We start from the raw sequence: 12,688 nt of genomic DNA on the forward strand, positions 1-12,688 counted from the left end.
GTGATAAATGTTCCTTTCTTTTAAAGAGTAATTAAGTCTACCATCATAATTTTCTTGGCGATTTGAATAATTTTCTTTTGAATAAACAGTAATAGTTAAACATATCCGATAAATGCAGTTTATTTGGATGTCGCTAACAATCCTTGCTTAAGAAAGAAACCCCCAGAATACGTCACTCAATCTAGCTAGGAGTATCTAGGCGATTATAAAGAGTTTATATTCTCTTGGAGGATGTAAATTAGCTACTGTAGTGTTAAGCAGTTGCGAGTTGATTCTTGGGCTCATCCGTCGAGTTCAGAAACAACACGTCCGTTGAGTTTCTGAGGTGGTCTGAAGTTTCCACACGTAAGGCCTCCCTCTCCGTTTTTCAGTCTCCTCATGGCGCCGAACTGAAAAAAAAATCACGTTAACTGTGGATAGAAGATCGGAAAAAAACAAAATTTATAGAAAGCTAGGGACTTTTAGGTATAGATAACTTTAAACACAAACGTTTGTGCGCTGTGAAGTGTCAGTAGCATCACAAAGAAAAAAGGGTCCAATTTAGAGACGTCAGGTACTGCTTATCGTCCTAAAATCGGACATTAGTGTCTAAAATCTGAAAAACCAGACACTAGTATCTACAATGGGACACTAGAATCTAATAACGGACACTTTTGTCTAAAATCTAAAATCGGACACAAGTTTCTTAATTCAGACACTAGTGTCTAAAATTGGACTCTAGTGCGTTTGAATGCTTTAGTAGGCGATATGTGAAACGCGTAAGTGCTAATTTTTCAGGCACTTAAAGAGTGTTTAAATGTTAAAAAGCAGAAAAATAGCATGAAAATGTTCTTACCACAAAACTACGGAGTTTAATGGGTTCTTTCAGTACAATCCAGTTAACTGATTGATAACAGGGAGGGGTGGTAAGGGAACCCTTGTAGGAGAAGAAAGATGAGAGATCTTTCAGTTCAGGAACCAAGTCGAACAGCGCTATGTTTTTGACTGAAGCTTCGGCACCTGGGAGAGAAAGTGGTTGTATTAGCTGCCCTGATGTTATAAATGTTTAACCTTTTCGCTTCCAATATCTAGGTATAACCCTACATTTCGTTTAATTTTGGTTCTGAAAATTTACTTTCAAATAAAAAAAATACCCTTCCGTTGATGTTGTGTTACTTCATGAAACTTCTGCTTGAAAATCTATGGATGGTCTTAGGATAAAAGAAAGTAGAGCAGTGGAAACGTCTTTATCTCTAATTGATAGCTTTACTCTTGAATTTACAGACTCTACGGCGTGAGACAAACGGATTTATAATTGGATATATAAGATGATGTAAGTTGCTAAAGCCTCACCAACGTCCTTTATTTTTTTCAGAGCTGAGTAAAGTTTGCGGATGGCATAATAGTGCTTTTTTCCTTTCCCTTTTTCTCTTTTCTTCTTTTCCTGAAACAGGAAGTATGTTTTCACATTAAAGATATCATCGTCTTAGAAGTTTTTAACTGAAAGATGTTCCTCTTAGAGTGATGCACTCCATCTCCCAAGCCAATATTTAACGTTAGTTCTCTAATCTGATCCTCTTTGCTGCCTTTGGTACAATGTGTAGTATGAAGTATACCAGTGTACTAATGTCGAGCGTTGCCAACTCTAATGTTTGTCGTGGAGCAGGAATAAATCCCTTGCAACTGTACGGGGTATTTTTTACAGGTATGCAAATGATCTCACCAAAGAAAAGCTGTTGATGTACATTTTTTTTCAATCAATCCAATTTTCAATTTCCTCAATTGCGATGACTTCAACTTCAACTGTACCTCTCTACCCCAGTCTTTCCCAACCCTTACCGATCCACCATGCGGCTGATTCCTTTCATTTAAGGAACAGTTGCTATTCCAGGAAAATTTTCTATTTTTCCAAATTCATCACTAACAAAATTTATTGGTAAAGTTAATATAGCAACATATATGATATTTCCAGACATACCTCAAAGAAAACGCCAATCACAGCCAGTCCATCGGATTTAGACGCAGCGGTATCAAAATCAGCGTACTTTGTGTTATAAGTCACCAAATGGAGCTACAAGACGATAAATTAAAATTATACATGAAGTACAATATTGTAAATAGTTCCTCTCTGATCTGCCGACCAGATGCCAAACTAGAGCCATACAAGATTAATAGCCACTCGCGTATTCCACGCTTCACACAGTTTGCTTCATAGCCAGTGATATTTTCAGGTCTTGTACCCAGACCTTCCACGGACAAGCACTAAACGGTAGGACCTGGACACGAGATTAGATATTTTCCTCGATTGTGATTTTTAAATGTCATCTTGCTTTGACTGACTTGACTTAATCAAATTGCAGTAAGAAATCCAATGTGAAAAATTTGAGACTGACGGAACGACTTAAGAGACCGGTCGTTATCACCTGAGGGGGGATGGGAGGGGGTGGAGGGGGGATGGTAGGGAGTTGAGGGGGGATGGGAGCTGGAGGATTTTGATTTGGGTCATAATTAAATTTGTCGACCCTTCCGAAGGTTCTGTAAATATGTCTATATTTCCCCCTCATTGGCGGTTAATGGCGGTCGATTTTTTAACGACGACTAATTCCCCCTCCGTTTCCCCTGAAAACCATGTAATCCATCCTCCAACGATAAAAACCGTCACTCCCTCCCCAGGTGAGGTGATCAATGATGACTAGTCCTTAAGCACCTGTGGCAGAGGAACAATTTGTCACGGGTGCTTTCAGTCAGTGGTCGTAGTGCTAACGCCTCCCGCCAGGATTACGTATGGAAAACAAAAAGTTTCGAGAGCTACTATTGCGTACCTCTCCAGGATATGCCTTTCCGTTCACGAGGTGTTCTGATCCTTCGTCGTAATCACAACCGAAATGAAAGTGGAACTGCTGGAGCATATACACGCTATCTCCAAGGGGACCCCCGGTGAGTCTAGCCTTGCCTTTGCGTTTGTCAATAGTTAGGGTAGGCGCATGACCATTGTTTTTTATGTCTCCGCTGACCCTTCCATTTCTATTCTTGGTTGTAAATCTGAGTCCCTTGAGACTTGCATCTTTCTTAACCGGAGTCTCGATATTTATGGGGGACTGGGCGGTGTAATCGCAGTATTTTGAAACTTTACCCCAGTCAGGTGGACCATAACCTGTTAGGAATATCAGCGTTAATAGGAAAATAAGGGATTATATTAAATAGATTTTTGAGCACAAAGTAAACACTATGTTTTCATTCGTTTGTATGAGTAGTATTATAGTCTGGTACCCAGACATTCCACGGCCGAGCGGATACATTTCAGTTAATTACTCGGTAGAATCTGGGTACGAGATTTATTTACAATAGTTTTAAAGCATGCGAAAAATCTTGAATATCTGAAATAAACCAGCATACAGCAAATGAATTGTTAATCTATACTTCAAGACTCTGTTGTCTGTACCGTGGCTGTCTGTTTCCCCGTACTTCCACTTTGCTCCTGTTGAGATGAAGAAGGAATGAAACATATGTCATCAGATACAATCACGCCGCAGAAAGTCGCTTCTTTTTAAGCTAATTAAGATCAAGCTGGATTCAAAGGGTTTAAAACGAGAATTTCTTAAGTTTTCCCCTGCTAGAGAAGGTCTTATGATGATTGGAGACTTTTAGATCAGAAACTCCAGCTTTACCCTCTTCTCAACATTCATTCGAGGAACAAGTTGGTGGGTTTCGTGATTGTGGCTTTCGTTATGGTGAAAAGTTTTGACCCCCCTTGAACAGAGTGCCATGCCATTACAGGTTGCCTTGATCGTTTTGATGGGGTTGCCTTTCAAAATTGCTGGTACCGGTTTTTCGTTTGGCGTCTGGATGAAAGAAAGGCTTTAGATTTTACGAGTATCGCTAGATAAATTAGAAAAAAGAGATGACACTTCAAGTGAGCATCAAACATTGCAAGTATCGTTGAAATGTCTCCAGGCAACGGTGTTGCTGTTCACAACAGTCATTGTCAAAATGCACTTTCACTCACACCAAAGTCATACAACTGGATGAACACATCCCATTTGATGAAACGGAAATTGAAAAAAACGAGAACAAGTCTTTTCTAGTTTCAAAGACAGCTAAAGGGATCAATCAGTGACCTATTCGTGCCTTTTCTCATCTTGTTTCTTCGAGGGGTATTTTTTCCCCTATTGTTTCCAAGAGTGTTTTTAAAGGGTGGCGACTTTCAATGATCAATTACATTAAAATAAACAAGAAATACATTTTCAAGTCTTTCAAAAATGGTCCCCTCAAGTAGACTCTTAAACTTTAGCAAGAGATAACACGTTTCTTTAGAAAACAAGTCACTTTACCTTCAGAAGCCACAGATACGGTCACCAGTGCCAACAGTACAGCAGCTGACAACATCCTTATTCTGTGGAATGAAGAGTAATTAGAAAATAAATTTAGAAATACAATCAAATCGTTATGTTGATATTCAAAATTTGGTTACAATTTGTGAAATTCTTAGCTCTGCTTTTGCGTTACAACACATACATGAAAGTTAGTGACGCCGGTGTAAGTGCGGAGGTGTAACAATTCACAGGTGTTTACCACTTTTAAGGTGGAGATTCTTATTCCTTTCCTCACTAGCTCTTTTTAATTGATGACTGTTGTCTCACTGAGACAAGAGAAAGATCAATGTTTTCATAACTAACTGATCGCTACTTGTTTCTTTGAGGGCAACTATGAATATTTAACAACTGGCCACCTGTTTGTGTTTCTTTTTGCTTGTTTAGGAGAGAAATAATAACAATGGACCTTTAAATGTATCTAATAAAGACACCTTCTCGGAAAAGCAACGAAGTGTATTGCATGAAATTAAATAATCACATGCGGCAAAATTTTAATTAAACAAAATAACCCTTTTCCTACCATGGACTGGAAGCAATAACAAAATGATTACAAATATATTTTTATTCTCGTTTCTTAATAATTCCTGAAAATCGTGCACCGTTCCTGTTATAAGTAAACTCTTCTGGTAGAACCGATTATTCCCTAAAAATGAAAGGCAACTTTTGCCCGCTGATTCTCCCAAATACAGCGGCCTCCAAAATAATCATGGATACTGACAAGGACTCATCAATGTGGGTTACACTTTGAAATAAGGCATTTCCTTCCTAAAAGCATTTTGTCAAGATTATAGTCAGAGGTTTAGAACGAGTAGCATCATGAGCATGTTAAGTCTGGGAAAATGTTTGACCGACAGCTACCAAAGAGTCGTGCGTTAATTTCAGGGACTTCAAGCCCTCGAATAATTTTTCAGAGATGATCTTTTAATGATATCAACCTTTATCCCTGCTCGTGCTCCAAAGATAACAATCACGATCATTTTTCTCTTTGACTGCGTAACGCCAAAAAGTTGAAATTGTTCTCTCACGAAAAGCCCGTTGCTTTGTTTGTCCGCTTTATATTGAGTCGAGAGAGGAAAAGTGGAAAGAGTGCAAGGAAGATGCTCAAATTGCAAGCCCAGAGAAGCAGGCGGACCAGAGGAGGGGGGGGGGGGGTAAGTTCTCTGCGCCCCATTCAAGTCAACATACCTCGCCCCTCCGGATCCCGATTTTCAAAAGATTGTACTTCGAATGAAACGCCTTAAACCATTTTTTTTCGAAAAGCGCATCACCTGCTCTTTTATAGGATGAATGTAAACTATAGTTAAGTATTGCAACGGACCTGACACCGGAAGAATAAGCTAGCGGGTTCGTATCACGAATTTCCTCTCATACACAGCAAGACAATCATCACCAATTTTTAAGATGATTCGATGGTGTTAAATATTGAATTAACTAGCTCAAATTCTAGAAGTTACAAAAGCAAAATCCTGTTCAATATGATTGACGATGAACTTTCAAGAATACCTTGTAAACGTACCTTTGGTTTCAACTTTGATTCCGTAATACGGCAATAAATTGCTCGGAAGAAAGAGTTCAATTGCAAAATACATTTTAATGTTACCTGGTGAACATGTTAGCACCAATAACTGATGAACACAAATCTCCCAGTGCGTTTATTTTTATAACCTCGCTAATTATTGTTTATCGAAACTAATTTTTACTTGATACATCACTAAGGATCAGTGGGGAGAGTTTACGATTGAATAAAAATTATCAGTCTTATGCGCAGTTGCAAAGTGATAAAGCTAAATTCAATTTCAAAATTTCAAATTCAATAAATTTTCTGCTTACGCCGTATTCTTTCCGTAAACCGGATCGATGTAGTTTTTTTTTTTTTTTTATCTCGGAGGTAGGGGGAGGGGGGGGGGGGAGTAAGGAATTCATTGGGACATGGTCCATGACGCAGACGTCTGCAAATAAAAACAAAGAAATTCCTTGTTTGAACGAGTTGTTGTCATGGTCGCGTATTTAAGAGCCAAATTTCATTTCAAGATTATGGAGTACGTGGTGACAAAGGAATAATCAAAGGCATTAGAGCTTTGAGCGTTTTAACCCTAAATTCTAAAGTGGAGCGCCAGCTGACAACTTGGAGAAGAACTAAATGGGATGAGAGCCAGGATGCTGAAAATTGTCAAATCAGAGGTCTTGTGTTTTTACAATGAAGCATGATTTTTACGATATTTTGGTTAAATTACAGCTACAGTCTTAAATCAAATTGAAACGACTGAACAACTGCTTAAAATCAACGAAATATGAATTTATTAAAGAATATATTTAAGAATCCAAAAAAACTACCAATTTACAGAATCTCAGAATGATATTGATCACTTTACTTTTTGCATCAGCTATTTTTTCAATTGACTGAAAAAGACAGAGTTCTTCTCCAAACAAAGAAATCTAAGATTTTTCTAATGGTATTTTCTTTAATGTTTAAACACTCACTCAAGATCAAAACATGATTACACGAAAAAAATTTAGACCGATGTACTGAACCAAACGAAACAAGTTTAAAACCGTTTCACGATGGTGTCTTGTCAAAGTTCAGTCTCTTTTGTCAAAGTGATTTTTTCCTCTACGGTAAGTTATCATATCGGTATAAACGATAGAGATGAACTAAAAGTGATGATTTTGAGGATGATGAACTTTGGCAGATTACAAGATCTTAAAACCTTAACTGTTTTGAAGTTCGTGTAGAAAGGCAAGGTATTCCATTCTTTCTTCAAAGTTTACATTTTGATGTATTTTAAGTGTTTTCGTGGGAGCAATTCATTGCTAAAAAAAGGCGGTTTTTTTAGCTTTAAAAATTTTCATAACTTAATAGATGTTTGTACAATGATGCTGCTACCTTCAAAAATGTCAAAATTAAACAACGTTGAGGATTCATGCAGTTAGATTGAAAAGTCAAACTATTTTTGTAGTTCACGAATGATGTTTTCCATACTGGGTCTCGCTTTAGGATTTTTATGCAAACATCCTCTAATAAGAGCTCGAATCGCGCGGTTTTTCACCATAACAACTTGTTCTTTACGCCGTTCAGGGTCTGGCTGTTCCCGGGTGCAAATCTCACACAGAAGAACACCAAAACTGTACACATCAACCTGCAAAAGAAACAATGCACAAAGAGGAATAAAGGATACAGCACTTCACTAAGTTTTATTTCTTTGGTAAAAGAAGTTACATGTCAGGATAGTCTTATCATTCATCGCATGTCCACTAACTGCTATCGTTCTAATCTTTACACGAGTATTAAAAGAATGCAAAAACCAAATGCAAGCCTGAAAAATGACAATGACAAACATATATATCAGAAATACCTTCTCAGTCTGATTTGTAGTAAATGCCTCGGGTGCACTGTATATCCTGGCACCAGGACAAACTGTCATGGTCTGCTGCATAAATTTAGCCGTGCCATAATCTGACACTTTGCCTCGCCATTGATCACCTTGTCGCCATAGCAACACATTAGCACTGCTAACATCGCGGTGAATGATAGGAGATGGTTTCTTTAGGTGAAGGTAGTTCAATGCTCGAGCCACATCCATAGAAACAACAGACACTTCGGTACTGGAAAGAGGTCGCTGCTCTAGCAGTGCTCGTAAACTCGATTCCATGAGCTCTGTTACGAACAAAGGACTTTCTTCATCACATGTTGCTCCAATGAACTGCAGTAAGCAAGGATGGCGGCATGTTGCGGCAATGCTCATCTCTCGCTCAAACAGTCTGCGATTATATTCGGAAAGAATCAATTCGTGAATCTGTTTGACGGCGACAACACATCCGCAGTATCTGCCTTCAAGAACACTTCCATAGCTTCCCCTACCAAGATAATTGTCTGTAAGTTGAATTTGATCGCGTGCAATTACCCAATCAGGTGACTGATGGCGTTTATTTAAGGTTTGCTGAGCTTCTGAGAGAGTTGTTTCAAGTTCAGTCAATTCCAGTTCTTTCTCTGTCACCTGATCCTGCAAGGAAGTAACTTGATCTTGTAAATTAGCAATCTGCTCATCTTTTTCGTACATTTGCCCTTGAACATCAGTCAGTTGCTGTGTTCTCTCAAGCAGTTCTCTATCTCTCTCTCGTAACTGCCCTTCAACATTTCTCAATTGCTGTGTTTTCTCCGTCAGTTGTCCATCTTTCCCTCGTAGTTGCCCTTGGACATTAGTCAACTGCTGTGTCTTCTGCCTCAATTGTAAATTTTTCTCTTGTAGTTACCCTTGAGTATTTGTCAACTGCTGAGTCTTCTCTCTCAGTTGTCCTTCTCTCTCTTGTATTTGCCCTTGAGTATTTGTCAACTGCTGTGTCTTCTGCCTCAGTTGTTCATTTTTCTTTCTCAATTGTCCATCTCTCTTTCGTAGTTGCACTTGAGTAAATGTCAACAGCTGTGTATTCTGCCTCAGTTGACCACTTCTTTCACGTAGTTGACCCTGAGAGTTTGTCAACTGCTGTGTCATCTTGCTCAGTTGGACCTCAGCATTTGTTAACTGGAGAGTTACCTCCATCAGCTGTCCTTCTCTTTCTTCAAGCCGCCCTTGGATGATTTGTAACTGCTGCATCATGTCCCTCATTTCTTTATCTCTCTCTGATAGTTGCCCTTGAGAATATTCCACCTGCTGTTGTTTCTCTAGCGGTTGCTCTTCAATATTCAACAATTCCTCTCTCCTCTCTCTCATTTGTCCATTTCTATCTCGTAGCTTCCCTTGAGCATTAGTCGACTTCCTCGTCATCTCACTCACTAGTTCAATTCAATTCAAAAGAGAAATTAAAATACCAATCGATGCAAGAACGATGGAACAGCCCCAACCGCATCACGCAATGTTAATTTCTTTTTTAATAAACGACCAAAATTAACATAGCGGTTCTAATATCTTTCTACCAAACCCCAATCTGTCATTGTCTTCTTCGTCATCTCTATTTCTATAGTTATCATTACTTTAGTAGCTAATAAAAATCATCTTACCAGCTGTTTTCCTTGCTAAAGTATAAATGCCCTTTTTTGGTGTGTCATCCACTCCATGGACGAATCCTCTACCTCGTCCACATCCAATTCGTTCACCCTTGATGAAAATAGACACACTTAACAACAAAGAAAACTTCCAGCCTTTGAGTAGAATTTCTTCAGATCGGGAAGGACCGTCCTCTCCTTTCTCTCTATATCACTCAAATGTATGAACTAGTTTTTGCTTTTAATCTCGCAAACTTTTCTTGATAGTACGTTCAATTGCAGTTCACAATTGACTTGATCATTTTACAATTTTTCATCACCCACAGGTCAAAATTTTATTTAGTTCACCTGATCAGAATTGTTGAAACAGAATAATTTAAAACGCTGTCGAAGAGGCACCGAAGATCTTAAAATTCAAGGAAATTTCTCGGTTATCTTACGATGCCCTACGCTACGAGACGGTTCGGCCAATCTGTGATATTTACGGAGGTTGCCAGTTTTGTCGATGGTTTATATGACTTTTCTGGCCCAAAATATCGTCTAGCGTTAGAAAACCACACAGAATAATTGGTGATACACAAATGCTAATTTTTAATTCGATTTAGGCATCGGTATTTGAATTACCGATATGCAGTACATAGCAGCAACACCGTTTAGAACAGAGATTGTAAAAACGTTTCATGTTTTGAACAATATTGACGCTAAAGTTAGAAGGGATCTCAAGACTGTCACAAACAAAAGTTATGGTCTCCTGAATTGAAAGACACCATGAAATACGAACGTTATCATAACATTATTGGAACTAAAGTACGTCTAATAATTAAATTGAAACTCTAATAATTCAAGTGAAACTTTCTTACATCTCTGGTATTGACGTGCGTGGCATCCATTCCTCTTCTTTTGGACAAAATCTTTGGGGCTTTGTCAGTCTCAAAACAATCCACCAGAGTTTGATTATTGGCATTTATAAGCTTGGCATCTGCAGCTTCGTCTGACCACAACTCCATCATCGCGTTCCGTTGTTTTATTTTGTCAATTCCAAGGATTCTCTCTCTGATCATGAGTCCCTCCATGCAGATAGCATTATCATCACCTTCTAACAAAGCAAGTTCCGCAAGACTTTGACTTTCTTTCCAATTTTGATAAGCTTCCACGGGCTCCATTTTCTTTTTACACAACGGATGTGCTGGATCTCTAAACCTCTCCACCATTCCACGTTTCATGTAGGTAAATGCTAAATCGCGAGAATCGAGGTCATTGGCAAAGGTTGCACCTAGTAGTTCAATGGCATCAATTTTCTGTTCCGTTGTACATTCCGGTCTGGTAATGAAATACTCCACCATCTCAGTTCTACCGTCATTACTGGCTAAAAGAAATGGTGTTAAACCTTCATTATTTTTCAGTTGTGATGCACCAGACGCCAGAAGTTCACGCACATTAGTAAAATTTTCCCAGAAAATAGCGAAATGAAGTGCAGTCCAGCCATCTTTGTCTTGTAAGTCAAAAATGGCGCCGCTACCGATAAGGTAGGTAATTACATTCGTTTGACCATGGTGGCAGCACACCGTCATAAGTGGGGTAGCTCCATGGTCGTCATGTGTGTTCACATCAGCCCCATTCATAACCAAACATTTCACAATGTCGAGGTAACCTTCGTCAGTAGCATCCCTCAAGGGAATCAAATCAGGCCGAAGTCTACTGTCGACGACTGCTGCTTGTTTCGTCAACACTTCATGACAACAACAGACGTGGCAGCCCATAACGGTGTACAACCTCTAAAAACTACGTCATTCACTTTCAAAGTTCCTCGCGCTTTAATGTCTGCCTTGTATCTCAGAAGAATCCTCACAGAATCCAAGTGTCCATTACGAGCGGCGATGATGAGTGGAGTAGTATTGTTGCCGCCATCTTTGATATTTGTTTCCAAAGCGGTTTTTCTTTTTGTAGTGGTCAGCTGCTTTAAAAGATATTCCAAACCAGAAGAACCGTCACGAGCAGCTTCATAAATTCTAGTTACAGTGTTCATCATAGATATGTCATCACTCATTTCACAAAACACACGCGCGAAGCTTTTAGTTAGTGCTGAGGTCACACTGATACCAGAGAAATAACAAACACGCTTATGCAGATTCGTAAACTCAATGTCACGCTACGCGATGGATAACTTCCATATTTGGATTGTTTTGCGGACTAAGTTGCCAGGACCTGTGAAGCAACTTATTTCATAAAAGTAATGTTAATTTCTTTTTTGAAGAATCACCGAGGAAACGTGATTAATTTTTCAAAGACGTTTGAAAGCAAGTTATCAATCTTGTTAAAGATTTCCTAGAAAAGCCAAAAATTTATCGTATTTTTGTTTTGAAGGAGGAAGGGGAGGGCAGAGAGGTTTTTACGGTTTCGATTTACAGGTAAATCCACAGGCAGCCCAAGCTCCAGCTGTGAGATGATCATCTTGCGCAATAACAGTCATGGCGGAATTATAAGAGTTTGTATGAGAATATTTACGGCCGACCTAAGGAATAAAATAATACGTCAAATTCTCAAAAAAAATACCTCACCTTACTTCTACAGCGTAACGCTTGTTATCTGACCGCTTACTTTGATGAAAAGGACGCATTTTAGCGAGTTGTCCATTTCGACGTTTTCAACGTTCATAAGAAGAGCCCAAGGCTGAACACTCCATTTACGAACGCTTGATCCGATAAGCGAAAAATCCAAAAGCTCAAGCTCCAAGCACATATACTGTAGTTTCATTTCGATTCACTAAAAACTCAATCTTCCCCGCGCAACCGACACTAAGCCGCAGTTTGCTTCAAATTGAAATGAAACTACAGTATATTTGCTTGGATTCTGCGTTGGATTTGTGATCGCCCGGTCATTTTGAGCTTGGATTTTTCGCTTCTCGGCTCAGGCGTTCGAAAATGGAGTGTTCAGCCTTGGGCTTTTCTTATGTACGTTGAAAACCTCGAAATGAACAACTCGCTCAAATAGGCTCTGTTCATCAAAGTAAGCGGTCAGATAACAAGCAATACGCTGTGGAAGCGAGGTGAGTTATTTTTTTTGAGAATTTGACGTATTTTTTTATTCCTTAGAGCGGTCGTAAATATTCCCATACAAACTCTTATAATTCCGCCATGACCGTTATTGCGTAAGATAATCGTCTCCCAGCTGGAGCTTGGGCTGCCTGTGGTAAATCACGATATAACGATCTCTGATATGAAAACATTCCCTTTGAAACGAATGCAGTTTTTGATCGCGAAAAAAGAAAAAGTAATGATTTAGAGTATCCTTGGTCTTGGCTCCGAAACGGAATCTGACGGTCAAAACAATTTCCCATTGGGGAGAGGGGAAGACA

General features: G+C 39.0%; 1 protein-coding gene and 1 pseudogene across 2 annotated transcripts; both read right to left on the reverse strand.

Annotated features, from left to right (window-relative positions):
- Window positions 1–104: 104 nt before the first annotated feature.
- LOC131775317 (carbonic anhydrase-like) lies at window positions 105–5,978 on the reverse strand. 2 transcript variants are annotated; one of them, XM_066170487.1, is made up of 8 exons: window positions 5,869–5,978; window positions 4,311–4,372; window positions 3,422–3,457; window positions 2,802–3,133; window positions 1,958–2,050; window positions 1,333–1,423; window positions 836–999; window positions 105–389 (listed from the first exon to the last, which is right to left on the reverse strand). In XM_066170487.1, the coding sequence occupies exons 2-8, from the start codon at window positions 4,363–4,365 to the stop codon at window positions 282–284; spliced, it is 879 nt and encodes a 292-aa protein (XP_066026584.1). In that variant the 5' UTR covers window positions 4,366–4,372; window positions 5,869–5,978; the 3' UTR covers window positions 105–281. The 2 variants fall into 2 exon arrangements, with proteins under 2 accessions (XP_066026584.1, XP_066026585.1); XM_066170488.1 differs by lacking the exon at window positions 5,869–5,978 and adding an exon at window positions 4,495–4,596.
- Window positions 5,979–6,642: 664 nt separating this feature from the next.
- Window positions 6,643–11,380, reverse strand: LOC136276763 (uncharacterized; annotated as a pseudogene).
- Window positions 11,381–12,688: the final 1,308 nt, after the last annotated feature.

The sequence above is a fragment of the Pocillopora verrucosa genome, chromosome 7 (genome assembly GCF_036669915.1).
Source record: "Pocillopora verrucosa isolate sample1 chromosome 7, ASM3666991v2, whole genome shotgun sequence".
Lineage (NCBI taxonomy): Eukaryota > Metazoa > Cnidaria > Anthozoa > Scleractinia > Pocilloporidae > Pocillopora > Pocillopora verrucosa.

What these genes read in the sequence shown, in the direction of transcription:
- LOC131775317 (XM_066170487.1), bottom strand. Translation starts at nt 4,365, where the DNA reads ATGTTGTCAGCTGCTGTACTGTTGGCACTGGTGACCGTATCTGTGGCT. An exon ending in CGGGGAAACAGACAGCCACG is followed by an intron (nt 3,134 to 3,421) that starts GTACAGACAACA and finishes TATTCCTAACAG; the next exon opens with GTTATGGTCCACCTGACTGG. An exon ending in GAAAAAAATAAAGGACGTTG is followed by an intron (nt 1,000 to 1,332) that starts GTGAGGCTTTAG and finishes TTTCTCTCCCAG; the next exon opens with GTGCCGAAGCTTCAGTCAAA.